This window comes from Thamnophis elegans, chromosome 6, assembly GCF_009769535.1.
Source record: "Thamnophis elegans isolate rThaEle1 chromosome 6, rThaEle1.pri, whole genome shotgun sequence".
NCBI lineage: Eukaryota > Metazoa > Chordata > Lepidosauria > Squamata > Colubridae > Thamnophis > Thamnophis elegans.
In genome coordinates this window covers 39,589,260-39,605,254 of record NC_045546.1, presented here as the reverse complement: position 1 = coordinate 39,605,254, position 15,995 = coordinate 39,589,260, and the positions used below count along the sequence as shown (strand labels likewise).

At 36.8% G+C, this 15,995-nt stretch overlaps 1 protein-coding gene across 2 annotated transcripts in view; it reads right to left on the bottom strand.

Moving 5' to 3' along the window:
* The window catches only part of ILDR2 (immunoglobulin like domain containing receptor 2), a 55,660-nt gene that overhangs the window by 14,850 nt on the left and 24,815 nt on the right, over positions 1–15,995 (bottom strand). Inside the window, exons 4-5 of one of the 2 annotated variants that reach the window (XM_032220126.1) lie at positions 4,125–4,181; positions 782–928 (exon numbers count right to left, since the gene is read on the bottom strand). In XM_032220126.1, coding sequence (XP_032076017.1) covers positions 782–928; positions 4,125–4,181 — 204 coding nt within the window. The remainder of the gene's footprint in view (positions 1–781; positions 929–4,124; positions 4,182–15,995) is intronic. The other variant, XM_032220127.1, reaches the window with a different exon arrangement.

Below are 15,995 nucleotides of genomic sequence, written 5' to 3'. Positions count from 1 at the left end.
TCATGTTTGGCGATGTCGTCGACGTCTTTAGCCCAAATTCGATCGTTCTGGAAATTCGGTTTTCGAATGGCATAAACGAAGAATTCGTCAGATGGCGCCAAATGAAGAAAATCTTCCTCGGTCCATTCAGACAACCAATCGCACAACCAAAGCCGATCTTGAACGTGTGTTTGAGTTTTCAATGGTTTGCAAATGACGTGGAATGGCTTCAAACCTTCTCGTTCTCGATATCGGCCGATTGTCCTTTGATCAACTCGTTTTCCACGAATTTGAAGGATTTCTTGGGCCACTTTTCGGTTTCCTTTTCGTTGTTTGCGACTGCCAGTTGCAATGATGGCTTTGCTTTCTTGGGACAGTTGCAGAGGACGCCCTTCTCCAAATTTTGTGAAACATTCTTGGGCTGTTTTGTTCCAATTATCAGTAACCCAATCCGGATGACGTTTCAATTTGTTTGCAATCCATTTTCGATTGATAAACGTCGCTCCAGCATCGCGAGCCTCTCGAAAGGCAATGCATTTTATTCTGTCAATGATCCTTTGTTCTTCCGAATCGAATTTTCCAGCCATTCTTAAAGCAAATTTAACATTTAATAGCTCATTCAATTCAGTTTTTTATGGGCTTTAAAATGAGGTGTCGCGGAAGTTGTAAACTGCTGTCGATCTTGCTGTGACCCCCTAGGAAAAGGTTATGCCCCGCCCTGTACTTTATATAGACAGATAGACAATGTATCTTGATGAAATATTTGTTTACACTTTGATCTGCATTGTATACAGTTACTCACATGCTCGTGGACAGCAGCAGGTCTCTGGACAGAAAGGGCAACGAATGTAACAGCAGCAGTTATGAGGGCAGCATTGGCACCAGCAAATGCCGACTAGGAGAAAGAAAAGGAAAAACCCCAGGATCACCAAGCCCACAAACATCCATTCTGTAAACAAAAAGAAGATACATGAATGAAAAGTTGGACGTGGATTAATTGATCAGTGAAATACAAATAATAAATGAATTGCACAATACATAGGCTGAAAACAAATGCTAATCTTTAGTTTATAGTACCTCTACTTATTTGATAAAATTGGTTTAAATTAAAAGTAGACCCATGAATCTGAGTCCTAGAACTATTTAAGATAGAAGAAATAGTGTTTCTTGAGAGGGTCTATAAGGAGTAATACACTGTGGAGAAGAGAGCTGACGTCGCGATGGCACAACATGAGATCTTGGTGTTCCGAATCGCAGTCGAATTCCTGCTGCTGGATGGTCCATTCGTACTTAAACCGTCCCGCAGAGATGGTGATTGAGAAGGACATCTCCTGTTGATCTCAGGGACACCGCAAAGTCCCTGAAAGATCCAGGAATAGCCTTTTTTTCCGGTGACAGAAACGCAGCTAATGAAGCTGCTGAACTTGAGACAGTTCCGGAACGGGAAGAAAGTGGAAAAAGAAAGTGTGTCTAATTTGTGAGGAAATTTTATTGTTAGAGGAAGAGACTAACCAAGAAATTTTTTTAAGTTAAGTTAAGATTGAAGACAAAAGACTGTAGGCAGCGAGATTGATATGTATTGAACTTAGTGTGTTATCCAGTTTCTAATTTCTTTCTTTTTTTTTCATGGATGGAACTTTTGCAGGGGCTCCCTATTTTTTAAACTGAATGGATTAATTTTTCTTCTTCTTTTTTTACTTTTGCTTATACCTATGGATTAAAATTATCCTTCTTTTTTTATAATGCTTGATTTGGTTGATTGGATTGTTTTTGATCTCCATTTAAGGTTTTTCTTTCTTTCTTAAGCTTGGAATATAAAGAAGAAAATAAGAAAGATTATAAAGAGGGTTGTAACAACAGGAGGAAAAGCAGTTACACTGCCACTTAGAGGCTGGAGGCTGGATACATTGTTTTTCCTTCTTTCTCTTTGATCACTTGAGATTCAAGATTATTTCAGCTTGTTTACTGACAGTGATAGTAGGAAGTGCACAAGTTGTTTATACAGGTGCCTTTTTGAAATTTTATCACTAGCTATTGGAGAGAAGACAACATTTTGACTTGAAAGATAATAAATGAACCTGTTTGAAGTGTATTAAAATAGCCTTGAACCCTATAGTGGCAGTATCTGCAAAATTGAAAGAATGGCCCAGCTGGAAAAAGAAACTGTAACATTGCAAATGATTATGTTTGAAATTCAAAATCTATTAGTTGTGACAGAGAGAATTGAAAAGTGTTTGAAAAATATGGAATACAAAACAGAAAAATCTGATGGAGAAACTGAGGATGTTTACCAAATGAAGAAAGTGGAGGACAGAGTTCAAAAGATGGAAGAAAAAAATGAGCAAAGAGATAAGAAAACTGTGGATACTGACAACAAAGTGAGCGTGGTTGGTAATGGCAAGAGCGGAATATGGAAACGGAGATAAGGAGAGAAATCTTGATAGAAGCACTAGTGATAACCAAAGATAAGCTGATGGAAAGAGCAGACCTCTCTTTGCTCATTTCAAATGGGTATTTGTTCTGTTGTGGAAATTTGAATTTGTTAGCTGAATGAACAGCTAAAACAAATTGAGCATGGAGAGGTGTGAGGATTTCCATCTAGAACATAACGTAAGTTAAAGTATGAATTATTTTGAAATACATTAAACAATGCAATAATAAATAAAATAATTAATTTTATAATAATGACATAATAAAAACAGTGTAATATAATATGCAATAATTTAAACATCATAAAGTTGACAAATCATAAAAACTCATAATAAATGCTATCTTACAGTAATAATCAATGTGTGTGGTCTGGATGCTCTTTGATACCATCTTGTTTTTATCCTTGCAGTTGTTTCATTAACAAACTGGGTAACATTGTCACCAAACTAGATAAGATCCTCAGTTACTAGGTAATGAAACGACTGCAAGAAAACTATCAAGAGCACCAGAGATCCTACAGCTCAATCCAGAGGTACAATATTCTCTTTTATCAATAATTAATTTTGAAACTAGTCATTCCCTGGCCAGCTATTCCCTTGTTGTTCGGTACCTCAACAGATCAAATATAGTTTCATGGTCTTTCTAAATGTCAATAGAAAAGAAGCTATCCTTAATTTGAATACAAGCTAAAATAATGACTATTTTATATAACCAACATTGTGACTTTATTGGATTTACAAAGAAGCCTGTGGTGTTGAAAAAGAACTGTTAGATTTTTAAGTATATTTTTTTTAAAAAAAGACCAAGAAACAATTTAACAATTCTTTATTAATGTATGTTTATACTAGAATATATACATCCAAATGTTGTAAACTGGTACAGTAGGCTAGGTAGAAAAGGCTAGTAATGGAATCAAAATTCCCTAATATGGTGCTGTTAATAAATGCTGGTATTCAAATCAAATGACCAGGCAGCCATTATTCTTGTTAGGAATGAAAACCAATACATCTCAAAAAAAACCATACTCGTAAAATCTGCTCTGAATATAGCGTGAGATAAAGAATGGCCAGTCTTTATATTGCCAGGATCTTTTGGGGGGGGAGGAATAAGAGGGCTAAAACAGGGAAGATGATGACGCAAAGAAAGTAGACCCATGCAACACACTCATGAAAATAATTTCTGTTTTTTAAAGTTTTAAATGGGAACATTGTTTTAAGAATACAATAAATTTGATCTCTAAATAATGTAAGCTTGCTTACTGAACATAGTGTGAAACAAATAGTAACCTATGAAATGAGGCTTGGGGTTGACATGCATACATCCCTAGTATTTCAAATTCACTCAACCTTGATCTTAATATTTGCCTGAATTATATCAATTATACTAATAATTTGAAGAAGAAAGTTTGTATACTTCAAGTAGTATTTAGAACATAAACATACTTCCCATGAAGTAACCATATTTATTTATACAATCCTAGCCTCTGAGTTATTGGGAGAGAAAGCAAGATATAAATCTAATTAATAAATCAATAAAACACTCTTTTTACATCTCATCTTGACTTTAAAAACCTTACCACTTCCCCCTACTCTCCTTAAATTGAAAAAAGTTATTGAAGAGGTAAGGCTTCAATAAGGCTACAAGAAAAAGCAGGGAATAAATTCACAAAGTACAGTAGAAAACAGAAGAACAGAAAGCGTTAGATAGCAGAGTACCTGACATAATATCCACAGCAAATCTGGGTAAGAGACCAGCAAGCATCCCTGTCCTGCCTAGAAAAGACAGGAGGAATGGAAAGAAGGAAGTTAGTGCAGGAAAATCACTTCCCATTCTTTGTCTCAACATTAAGCTTATAGAACTGCATGGTATAAAGCCTATATATTGTCTTTTAGCCTATTGATCATCTCTGCTTTGTTTCTCATGACATAAGCATGTGTTATGAAATGCTGTTTTAAATATTGTAACAAGTTCATTATGTCATCATTCCATATGCTAGCTGATACCATAAGGATTTGACAGATACTCTTGTGTTTTCTTGACCATTACATATTGATACGTTACCTAAGATTTTCAAAAGTTACCCACAATCCATATGAAGTTGAACTTACTGTATGTATGAATATTGTCGTTCTGTTCTGCATTTTATATTTGTTCCAGCATGGATAACTTTATGCTTTATTTCATTAAGTTATAATGGCAAAATGTCACCACTTAGGTAGATTTTAACATCATATGCTTTATCTTAACTAAGAGGCAACTTCATTTGGCCTTAATCAGGTTGTCATCAGCGCAAGAATGCAGGTGGGAATACAGTAATTGCTCTTTTACCATATCAAGATTTTCCTTTATAGAACCCTTCCATAAGATGGTTGCTAAACATTAAGAGGATTTTTCTCTCCTGCCGATGAGCTACTGATTTTGCTGCCAAGTTGGCTGTTTGGCACTGCTGCTCCCTGAGTTTCAATAGAAGCACTTAGGAATGACCCGATGACTTTTGGATGACCATAGACCCAACCTGGGAAGAGGAATCTTGAAGATTGCAATTCCCAGTATGAGAGGCCAGAAAGTCAGGTACCCATTTTTTCTTCTTGGCTGATCATTTTTTTAAACAAGACTGGGGTTTCACTACTTGAAGTTTCATTTTTAACTTTGCTTTTTATCTCTAAGTTAATAGACTGGTTGAATGCTGACCTATTTTAATCCCCTGCTACACTTTATCTGTTTTCTCTGTCTCTCTCTTTTTTTTTTTTTTTTGGATCTACTTTGCTGTTTTGAATAATTATTCAATTTATGTAAGGAAGTTATAGCACCATGATGGTGAACCTATGGCACATGGAGCCATTTTTTAGGGCACTCAAGGCATTGCCCTGTCAGCTCCAGCATGCATGTGCACGCTGTCTGGCTGATTTTGGCTTTCATTTTTGGCCATTTTCTGCCCTCTGGAGGCTTCCCGGAAGTTCCCAAACTTCCGGGTTGCCTGTAGAACCATCTTTCTCCCTCCGGAGGCCTCCAGAGGGCAAAAAACGGCCCTATGCGCAAACTGAAAGTTGGGAAACAGCCCGTTTCTGGCCCCCAGAGGACCTGTGGGGGTGGGGGAGGCTGTTTTCACTCTCCCCAGGCTCCTAGAAAGCTTTCACCTAAGGAAGGTGAAAAACAGGTCCACCATGTCATTGTGTGCCAAAAGTGGGAGGGAGGGGAGGGGTTGCACGTGCATGCACATGGGTGATCGCATGCCCATGTGCGCACACGTGCATGACACCTTCCCTGTGCTCCTCCTGCTTTTGGAACACGATGGCAAAAAGGTTAGCCATCACTGTTATAGCATGTTCTTGGGTAGTGAAAGTGTTTTGACTTGATTTTCATTTATATTGGACTTTCACTACAGGAATTTTGCATTTTATTAATTTGCAAAAGTTTGGACCTTATTTTTTAATTTTTTTCTTTTAATTTTGGATTGAAATGTCCAAAAAATATCCTCTCTGTTTCTCTATACATTATTTATTGTGAGGAATATCACTTAACCATTCTTTGTTCTCTGTCCTTGAAGAGCTTTCTTATCTTGGGTTGCTAAACTACAAGATAGCAAATAATGTATCAGTTTATAGAGAAGGCACTCTGGCTGGCATTTTCGAAAAGACTGCTTTTTAACATACAAACCCAATTTGAAAACTTTTTTTAAAAGTTTGACAAAATAATAATGCTACAAAAAATGCCCAGATGCAAGTAACTATAGTTAAACCAGATTTACAAAAGGAACTTGGTTTGAAATTGGCAAATTCAGTGGAATTTGAAACTGAAAGAAATATGGACCTTACAAACTTAGAACTGACTGAATGGATAAGTTATAAATTGGTTTTCCTTAAGACTGAGGGAAATATTCAACTGGAAAACAATTTCATCTGGATTTTTTTGGGAGATAGAGGGATTTTGGAGAATGGATTTATCACATTTAACCAATTGATAAGAAATACTATTTAGAAGAAAACAAGGATATTTGATCCAGGACTAATCAGAGTTAACAGCTGGGATGCTTTGAGATAGATAAGAAGCTGTGATAAATTTTCTATAAGTTAAATACAAAAATGGATTGTTAACAGGATTTTTTGAAATTTTTTGAAATAGCAGCAAAGACCAACAGAAAATGAAGAATGCAATAAAATTGATGCAAAATATATCAAGATCTGGAAATTTATCATTCTGAATACTCCTAAACTGGGATCGGTATAAAACAAAATAATATTATCTATACATGTTTTGTCAAGTCTTAGAAAACAACCATATTACTATAGTCAGGACTGCCAGGAATGATCCTGGATGTTCCACTCCCAAGAGTGGATTAATAGCTGGCTTCCAAAAATACAATGTTCTTCAGACACTGTACACACCTTCTGAAAAACTATTTTCTTTACTGGTTTCACAGATTTTTTCTCACCCTCCCCTTCTGCTCACCACTGTTCTGAGAAATAAAATCTGCAATGGAATTCACTAAAGCTCTCTTTTTATTAACCATTTCAGCAAAGGGCTGGGTAGAAAAGTGAGGTCTAAATCTGAGACTGCTAGAAGATTTGAATGTGTCAGAACTCCCAATATCCAACCTGTTTTAAAATAAAACCTAAGTAATTCTGCCACAATTGTATTTTTTTTTCCTATGCACTGAATTAATTCAGTGATAACCCTTCTCCCTACCGGTGTGTAATTCTCCTCCCCTGATCCTCATTTTTAATAACCACTGTTAAGTAGGCTGCTGAAAAACTCTACAGCTGACCCAGCCATTCTTTTTAATACTGGTGGTTTCCACAGCAACAGAAGGAGGAGATAACACACAAGCTTGTCATGAATGCTTGCTAATTGAAGGCCAACTTTCCTCCCACAGGGATGAGCAACACGTGAACCAAAAATATATGGAAAGGACAAAAGAACACACATTGATTAGGGTAGGGAATGTTCCGAAGCTGCTAGAAATGTGATATGAGAAAATGGAAGCATTTTTATCAATTAAAAATGATATATTCAAACTATAACAGCTGTGACTACATGATATTTCCATAGGTTTATTTCTCGAAGAGGAAAGAATGCAAAATCAAGGAAAGGATCAGCAAATGTAGAGTTGCTAGAATTTTCAGAATAGAACTCTGATGTTCTTAATAATGAGGCCCTCTGGATATAATTGATTACAATTTATAAAAATTGGGAATTATGATATCATAAACATAAGCTTTAGAATTATCACTCAAAATCAGTTTGTAGTCAGGCATCAAATTAAAATCAAATACATCATGATCAAGACATTAGTTTGGAATCACTGTTTAAAAACATTTGATTCAAATCAGAGTGTAGTAATTACCAAGACCAATGGTACTTAACATGTGGTCCGCAGACCATTGGGGGGCCATGATGTCATTACAGGGGCTCCACAAAGGCTTGAAGAAATGTTATGATTTAAATCTTAAGTTTTGGTGATCCAAAGCCCATGGCCTATGGTTAAGAAAATGTTGAAAATCATTGACCAAGACTGTTCCTATCATTCAGTTGTTCTTTTGTACTTATCAATGCATGTTGAACTAGCAGTCACATGGAGAAGTAAATATCTTTTGAAGGGGGTTATGTAATTCACTATTGGTTCCACACCCATGATTATCAAGAAATACTTTTTAAAAGTAGCTAATCCTAAAATTCCATTTTGTTGTAAATATTTTTAGAGGTCCTGGTTTTAGAGGAAGGACACTGACTCAGGACAGCTGAAAAGTATAATTTAGCTGTACATGTGTGCAGTTTTTGTTTGTATATCACTTCCAATTAAAGAAAATATTGCTTCCGGACAATTAAAACTAGAGAACAGGGGTGGCGGAGAGGACAGAGAGTTTTGCTTTCATAATCAGAAAGGATATAGCAAGGAAAGTACTTGGGTCAATTACTGAATAATAATCAAACTTCATAAAAACTTCTAGTATGATGATTATCCAAATTGTATCTTTGATGTTTTTGACACTGATGCAAAAGAGGAGATTAATCAGCTTTATGGTCAACTTCAATCTTAAATTGACTGAATATGCAAGCAAGATGTGCTACTTGTAGTTAAGAGATCCAAATGCCAAAGACATTGGAAATATTAAAGAGGAAAACATAGTTGGACCGTATGGTCAAGTGAAATACATTGATTTATTGATTTCTGCTACACTAGTGAATTCTTCGTTGTTAACATAGTCTCCCAACAACCAAAACAATACCTATACCAGTGATGAATAACCTTTTTATCATTGTGTGCCGAAAGCACCCATAATGCAATGCATGTATGACCCCCGCATGTGCCCGGCACCCCTGCACATATGCACATGACCCCTTGCTTCCCCTGCCCATGTGCACATGACACCCCACACGCCCCCCACCCCCGCATATGTGTGTGCAACACCTCCCCACTTCCCATTTTGGGCCTAGTAGGCCTCCCTGCAGCCTCCTAGGGGCAAAAATGGGACACTGGGGACTTCTCCCACATCCCTCCACCCCCGCACATGCACAGCAGAGTTCCAAAAATCAGGTGGCCGGCAGGAGGCATGCACGCATGAGTGGTGAAGCTGAGCTGGTGCAATGGCTTACGTGCGCACAGAGAGGGCTCTGCGTGCCACCTGTGGCACGCGTGCCATAGTTTCGCCATTACGGCCCTATACCCTATATCAGTGATGGCTAACCTTTCCCGGAGCGAGTGCCCAAAGCATATGTGTGCCTGCGTATGTGTGCCAAAACGCAATGCATGTGCGTCCACTGCATCTGTGGCCTGCCATCACACAAGCATGCATGCTCACTGCACGCCCCCTGTCCTACCACGCATATGCCCAGCTCCTCACACACACACACACACACACACCACCTTCACGCATGCTAATGCACCCATCCCCCATCCCTCGCCATGTGCAGCAGAGACCCAAACACCACCTGGCTAGCAGGAGGCACACGTGCATGCACAGCAGAGCTGAACTGGGGTGATGGCTCACAGGCCATTAAAGAGGGCACTGCATGCCACCTCTGGCACACGTACCATAGGTTCGCCATCATGGCCCTATATTATCAGATAAAATACACAGAAATCAAAGTGACTATGTTATTGGTACAAGCAAGTATATGAGCTCAGTTATGACAGCAAAGAAGTGGCTAGGACATTACTATGAAACAGATCACAAGCTGTTCATATGCTAGTTCCAAATTAAACTAAAGCATCACAAGAAAGCCAACCAGTTTCTATGATATGATTTTAAGCATATACCTACCATTTTAAAAAGAAAACATCAGTAATCACTTTGAAGTCTTAAACCTAATTTATAGAGAACCAGAATAGCTGAGTAAAAAGAGACTACCATAATTTAAGAAAAAGAAGAGAGAAATCCAGACATCCAAACTAAGAATAAAAAATGCTAAGCAGAAAAGATAATTCAAAAACAAGACACAGAAAGTTCCCAGGAAGGAACTTAATAGAAAGCGATTAGAAAATAAATGCGTCATTAACACAACATATGAAGACACTAAAGATGAAAAGAGATAAGGAAAAACAAGAGGTCTTTCAGATCTTAAAATTCAGAAGGACATTTCAGTTTGTATTTGATATGCTAAAAATGTAAATGAACAGATTCAAAGAAAAACAAAAATCCCCCCCCAAATAAAATCAAAGAAAAACAAAGAAATATGGGAGGGAGAACTATATGTTGAGCTGCCAAAGAAGAATCTGTAAGGTTCTATCAAACAATGCCAGGAAATCTGGAAAATGACACAGTGGCCAGCTGATTGGAAGAGGTCATTCTACACACCAATAACAAAGAAAAAAAATCTTAATACCAAAGTATCATACAAAATCCTTAATTTCACATGAAGTATTATAAAATAATACTTAAAATTATCCAACACTGATCCACATGGGATAATTGAAAAAGACAAAGAATGCCCAAATTGAATCAATACGTTTTTTCACTGTTTACACAAAAGCCTCAGTTGTGTCAACAATGTCAAGTTGTAGATGCTTTTTAGGAAAATGGGAAACTCAGAACATCTCAGAATATCACAATGCCTTTAGATCCCCATACAAAAAATACACAGGTCAGAAAGCCACAGACCAATTAAACATACTGAATCAAATTAAGTCTAGGTTGGCAAAGAAGTGAGAGAAGGCTGTATATTCTTTCTTATTTATTCAAACTATATACTAAATATGCATTTAGGGAAGCCGGATTGAAAGATCATAGGAGTGGTTATAAATTTGGAAGAGAACTATCAATACCCATGCTGTGCTGATGACACTACACTGATAGCTAGAAATATCAATCATATAGATGTTCTAGTGATAAAAATAGAACTAAGATTAAAATAGAAAGAAGAATTTAAAAAATGACAACAGACCCAGATTTAGAATTGACAAAAAAGATACTAAAAAGTGAATAGTTTCTGCTTATTATAATTAACTATCAACAATAAAGAAACCAACAATCAAGAAATATATTACAGATTAGTACTTGGTAGAATAGCAATGAACACTTTGGGAGACATAATCAAACATCACGATATGTCCATATATGTCTACACCTACAACAATCAGACACGGCTTCCCTGTGACACTTTATGAAGTTTGGACTTTGAAGCAGGACAGAAAGAATATTGTGCTTTTGAATTTTAGTATTGGAGAAGACACCTGAAAATACCAAGATACCCAACAAAATAAACTAATGAATCATGGAACAAATCAATTCAGAGTTATCACTTAAATAAGAAATAGATGCCAGGGTCAAATTATATTCTGGACACATTATGCAAAAGCCAAATTCTTTTGAGAACTCTGTGATGCTTGCAAAGGTGGAAGGAAAAAGAAAAAGAACAAAAGGACCAACCATCAAGATGAATGGATTCAATTATAGCTGCAATGGGTAAATCACTGAAAGGACTAGGATGAAATAGACTCTTCTGGAGAAAATATATGTGAATACTAACAGTTGATATCAATTTGATGGTACATAAACAATCAAAATGATCAGATATTAGTAACAGGCACAGCAAATAAATTGGTTTTATTTTCTATCAAATCAAGATTCGAATGACACTTGTGGTAATGAAGAAATGCTCTATGCTGTCACACTTTAGATCTCTTATCAGTATATAAAACCATTCTATTAAAAATATATTGAAAATACACAATTGTTCTATGCTGCCTTTCCTTAATTCAGTACAAAAGGTCCACTCATACTTTGATGGTCTTCTGACTTTGCCTTCAATTATTTCTTCACTCATATGATTCGAATAAGGTAATCATTGCTTAATGACCACAACTCGGACCTATAACCCTGTCATTAAACAACATGATCATTTGGTGAGACATCACAAGACTGCAACTAGCAGTTTTACTGCCAGCTTCTACAAAGACTTTGCTTGTCAGTAGACAGCTGTGAAGTGTGCAATGCAAATCGTAAATGTAAGAACCAGTCATAAAGTTACTTTTTCAGCACTATCATATCTTCAAAAGATCACTGAACAGGGCAGTCATTAAATAAAACTACTTGTATATAATTGCCTCAAAATTATCTATTTTAACACACTCAACTATTCATGTTCATGTTCTATCTTTTTCTTATTAAGTGACCTTTCAAGTTTTGAAAAATCTTTGCAAAATTCCTTTACTCTCATTGTGCCCTGAAATTAAGCTCCTGAATGCATAGTTTCATATCAAATGAAATACAGTATATGAGATTTCTCTCTTCCTTCCCCCCTCCCTTTATCTAGCCTGCTTCTAACACTCATATCTACTATCATCTGTGTTGTATCAAATTTTAGGATGTAAGCTGTTGGGCAAAGAAGCTAATAATTTCTTTTGATTTACAGAGATATAATTATATACCTAATTAACAGATTATTGTTGCTTATATTTGTCAATTTTATATTATACAACACATTTGTTCATTTGTAGTTGCCACATTATCAATTCATTGTTACCAAAAATTTGTAAACAGTCCCAAAGATAATGGCACTTTCTTCTCTTAAAGTGAAAATCTGAGATCATATGATTTTGAAGCATATCAAACCTGCATTCAGTATATACTTTGATGAGAAATCACATAAAAAACATGGATTTTGCATGGTGTTCAGTGGTGGCAAAAACGGGGAAAATAAAGTGAATTTATTATGAAAGCACATAAGGATTTTCCTTTCCTTCTTATACTTACTTATTTGTTTGTTTGTAAAATTTATAGGTCACCCATTTTACTTCAAGGTAACTCTAGGTTGCTTTAACCAAAAATCTTTTTTATTATTATGTGCCATCCGATTGGTGTTGACTCTCAACAACCCCATAGATGTATTTTTCCATGACAATCTGCCCCTAACCTGATCTTTCAGGTCTTCCAAGAGTGCACTCATTGCAAATATAACTGAATTCCTTTATCTTGCTGATAGTCATTCTCTTCTTTTCTTTCCTTCCACTTTTCTCAGGATTAAAACTTTTACTAGAGAGCTAGGCTTTCACATAATGTGTCCAAAGTTGGGGAGGAGGAAGAAAAGGAGAAATATTTTTAAAAAGAAACAAAAAATAAAAATAAATAATAAGCCCATTCATCAAAATAAGTCTAAATATTTTCAACATAATCTTTCTCTAATATTTCAACCAAAATTCTTATCCCATATCTCATCTTTTGCCTATTGGCAAATAATAAAACCTAATCTTTCAACTTTAACCAGCAAAAGTTTATTAAGAGAGTTGTTTATGGCTGTGGAATGTGATAAACTGTGATATTATAATTGAGAGATTTGTTCAATCTTTCTGTTTGTTTTCTTGGCTGCCCATGTTATAATCAGGAATCTTCTCTAATACCAAGAGCTTCAATATTCTTCCTTTGCTTTTTCAAAATCTTAGAGAGCCACAGGGAACACACAGGCTTGTTCTTTTGTCATTTTTGTAGATAATAGATATATCATGGCATCGGAACATCTTTCCAATGACTTCATGGCTGCTCTATGAAGTGTTAGTCTGCAGCATCTAGAAGAAATTGCTGCAGAGAGCAAAGAACTACCAGACCTTATAGATGCAATTAGGCCCCCAGAGTCAGTGTGGAGACAACTTGCAGTTTGCATGCTAATTCTAACCCTCCTTCTGCCACTTCAGGAGCTATGTAATATAGTATTGATGAATTCAGTGGCAAATAATTGAACAAGAGTACTGTAATTTTCTGTTGGTTCAAAACAAATAGAGGTACACACAGAAGAGAGAAAAAGAGGGGTAAAGACATCATCATATAATTACCGTATTTATCGGCGTATAACACGCAGTTTTAAAACTAAAATTGCAAGCTTAAACCCTGCCTGCGTGTTATACGCCGATACTCCGGGTGGCAGAAGCCCGGGACCCAGTCAAATTCGCTGCGCAAGGTGAAACGGCCGGCAGCAGCCCTGCTCTCCTGCTGCGGCTTCTGTTTCAATAGGGAAGAAAACTTCCTTTCGCTTCCCGGGCTTCTGCCACCCGGCAGAAGCCCCGGGACCCAGTCAAATTCGGGAAGCGAAAGGAAGTTTTCTTCCCTACTGAAACAGAAGCCGCAGCAGCAGCCTCGCTCTCCTGCGGCCAGCGTCCGTTTCAGTCGCTTCCCTTGTCCGTCTTGATTGCTGGAAGCAGTAACAAACGGCGCGTCCGCTCCGCATCGCCCTGACAACCACCCCAGCCGGCGGCTGCCAGGCCTCGCTGGAGTCAATTGCAAAGCTGCGTTCAGCGCTTTGAGGACCTGAGGCATCTTGGGAAATGTAGTTCCCTATCAGAAAGAATGGAGTAGCTGCGAATTTGTAACAACATAATATAACTTGGTGCTTCGCAGGTTACGAAAATCTCGTTTGATTTGCACACAGTTTTTTAAAAGTTAGATAAAGAAATTATGCTGTGAAAGCGACTAGATAGCCCCCCTCCCCTTCCTGTGTGTGAGAAAGGGAAGGAGAGGAAGGAAGGAGGGAGGGGGGAGGAAAAGAAGAAGGGAGGGGGGGAGAAGATGGAAGGAGAAAAGATGGATGGAAGGAGAAAGAATGGAAGAAGGAGGAAGATGGAAGAAGAAAGGAAGAAAAAGAAGAAGGGAGGGAGAAGGAAGAAGGTAGGAAGAAAAGGGGAAGAGAGGGAAAGAGCAGAAAGACAAAGAGGATGAAGTTGATAGGCAAGAGGAAGGGGGAAGGAAGGGAAAAAAGAGGGAGAGAGTGAAGATGAGGAAGAGGTTTTTGGTTTTCCAAAAAGCAGTGATTCTGATTAAGTTCTTTTGCTCAAAGAGGTGTTTTTTCATTTCATATTTGCCTTTTAAGAGGAGTTAATGTTATAATTCATGTTCTAATGTTATAAATTTTAATCCAACATTAAGTTCCGAGCTTCCAAGTCATTTATTTTTAATGAAAAAAAATTTTACTCAAATTTTTGTGTTAAAATGGGGGGTGCGTGTTATACGCCGGTGCGTGTTATACGCCGATAAATACGGTACATATATTACATAATTTGGCACTCTTAGCTGCCAAAAAGAATCATTAAAAAATGAAATAACAATAACAATAATTATCTTCTAGAGATTGAAGTAAGGAATATAGGTATGAGTAACATGGTATTTGAATAGGGCTGATATACAGTAAATACTAATACTAATACTAATACCCATACTAATAAGTGGCACTTCCCACTTGTCCCAGGACTGTTTCAAGTAAGGGACATTTTTCCTGGGTGAAGCAAGCTTTCATTCCTACACGGTAGAACATTTATTCCACATTTCCCTTATCTTCATAACTGTACAATGCAATATATCCAAGCCTGGAAGAGGTGCCAAAACTCAGTTCAAAAGCAAAGTCTAAACATTATGGCGAGATGGAGAGAAAACAAATTTAATAAATAAATAGGATACGGAACAATCCAATAAGTAAAAACAGCATATTAAGCTATCCAAGGTAACATATCACTCTTCCTTCCTTTTGTTATTGCCTTTCCTCCTTGGATAGCAAACTGAAGAAATTTGATAAATAGATTATTTCTATTAATGCAGACAAAAGACCCCTGTAGTCATATGTCTATGTTTCAGAGCAACTATTTCCCTACTATTCTTTCTGCATGGCCCAATTTCTTAAATCTGTCTCAGAAGGTTTGAATATTCAAATGGCAAGTTTACCCTTCTTTGTATAATAATAATCTAGCACACACTGTCATTTTCTTCATTCCTACTGTATACTGATTATATCCCTTGTGCAAGTACATATAACAGCTGCTTTTCAGTCATTTTGATAAAGGCACCTGCTGCCTCACATGCTTAAGCAGAAATTTGAGATGTGCATATAATTGAGTTGTAACAAAAATAGAGCAGAGCCGACAAAAGTAACTAGCACTGGTTTCACTGCATAACAAAAAAATGTTCAAAAGTTTTGCTTCCTAAAAAACTTTTGATAATTACAATAGACCCATTCAAGCTGATTACAAATATAATTTCAGAATGACGGTGATCATGTAAGAATCTTGAGAAATATGAAATTAATTTTTTAATACTACAATGTATTTAATTGTATGTTTCCTATACTCTGCATGAGTTCAACAGGGCTACAAGCCTTTAGCTGCTGAT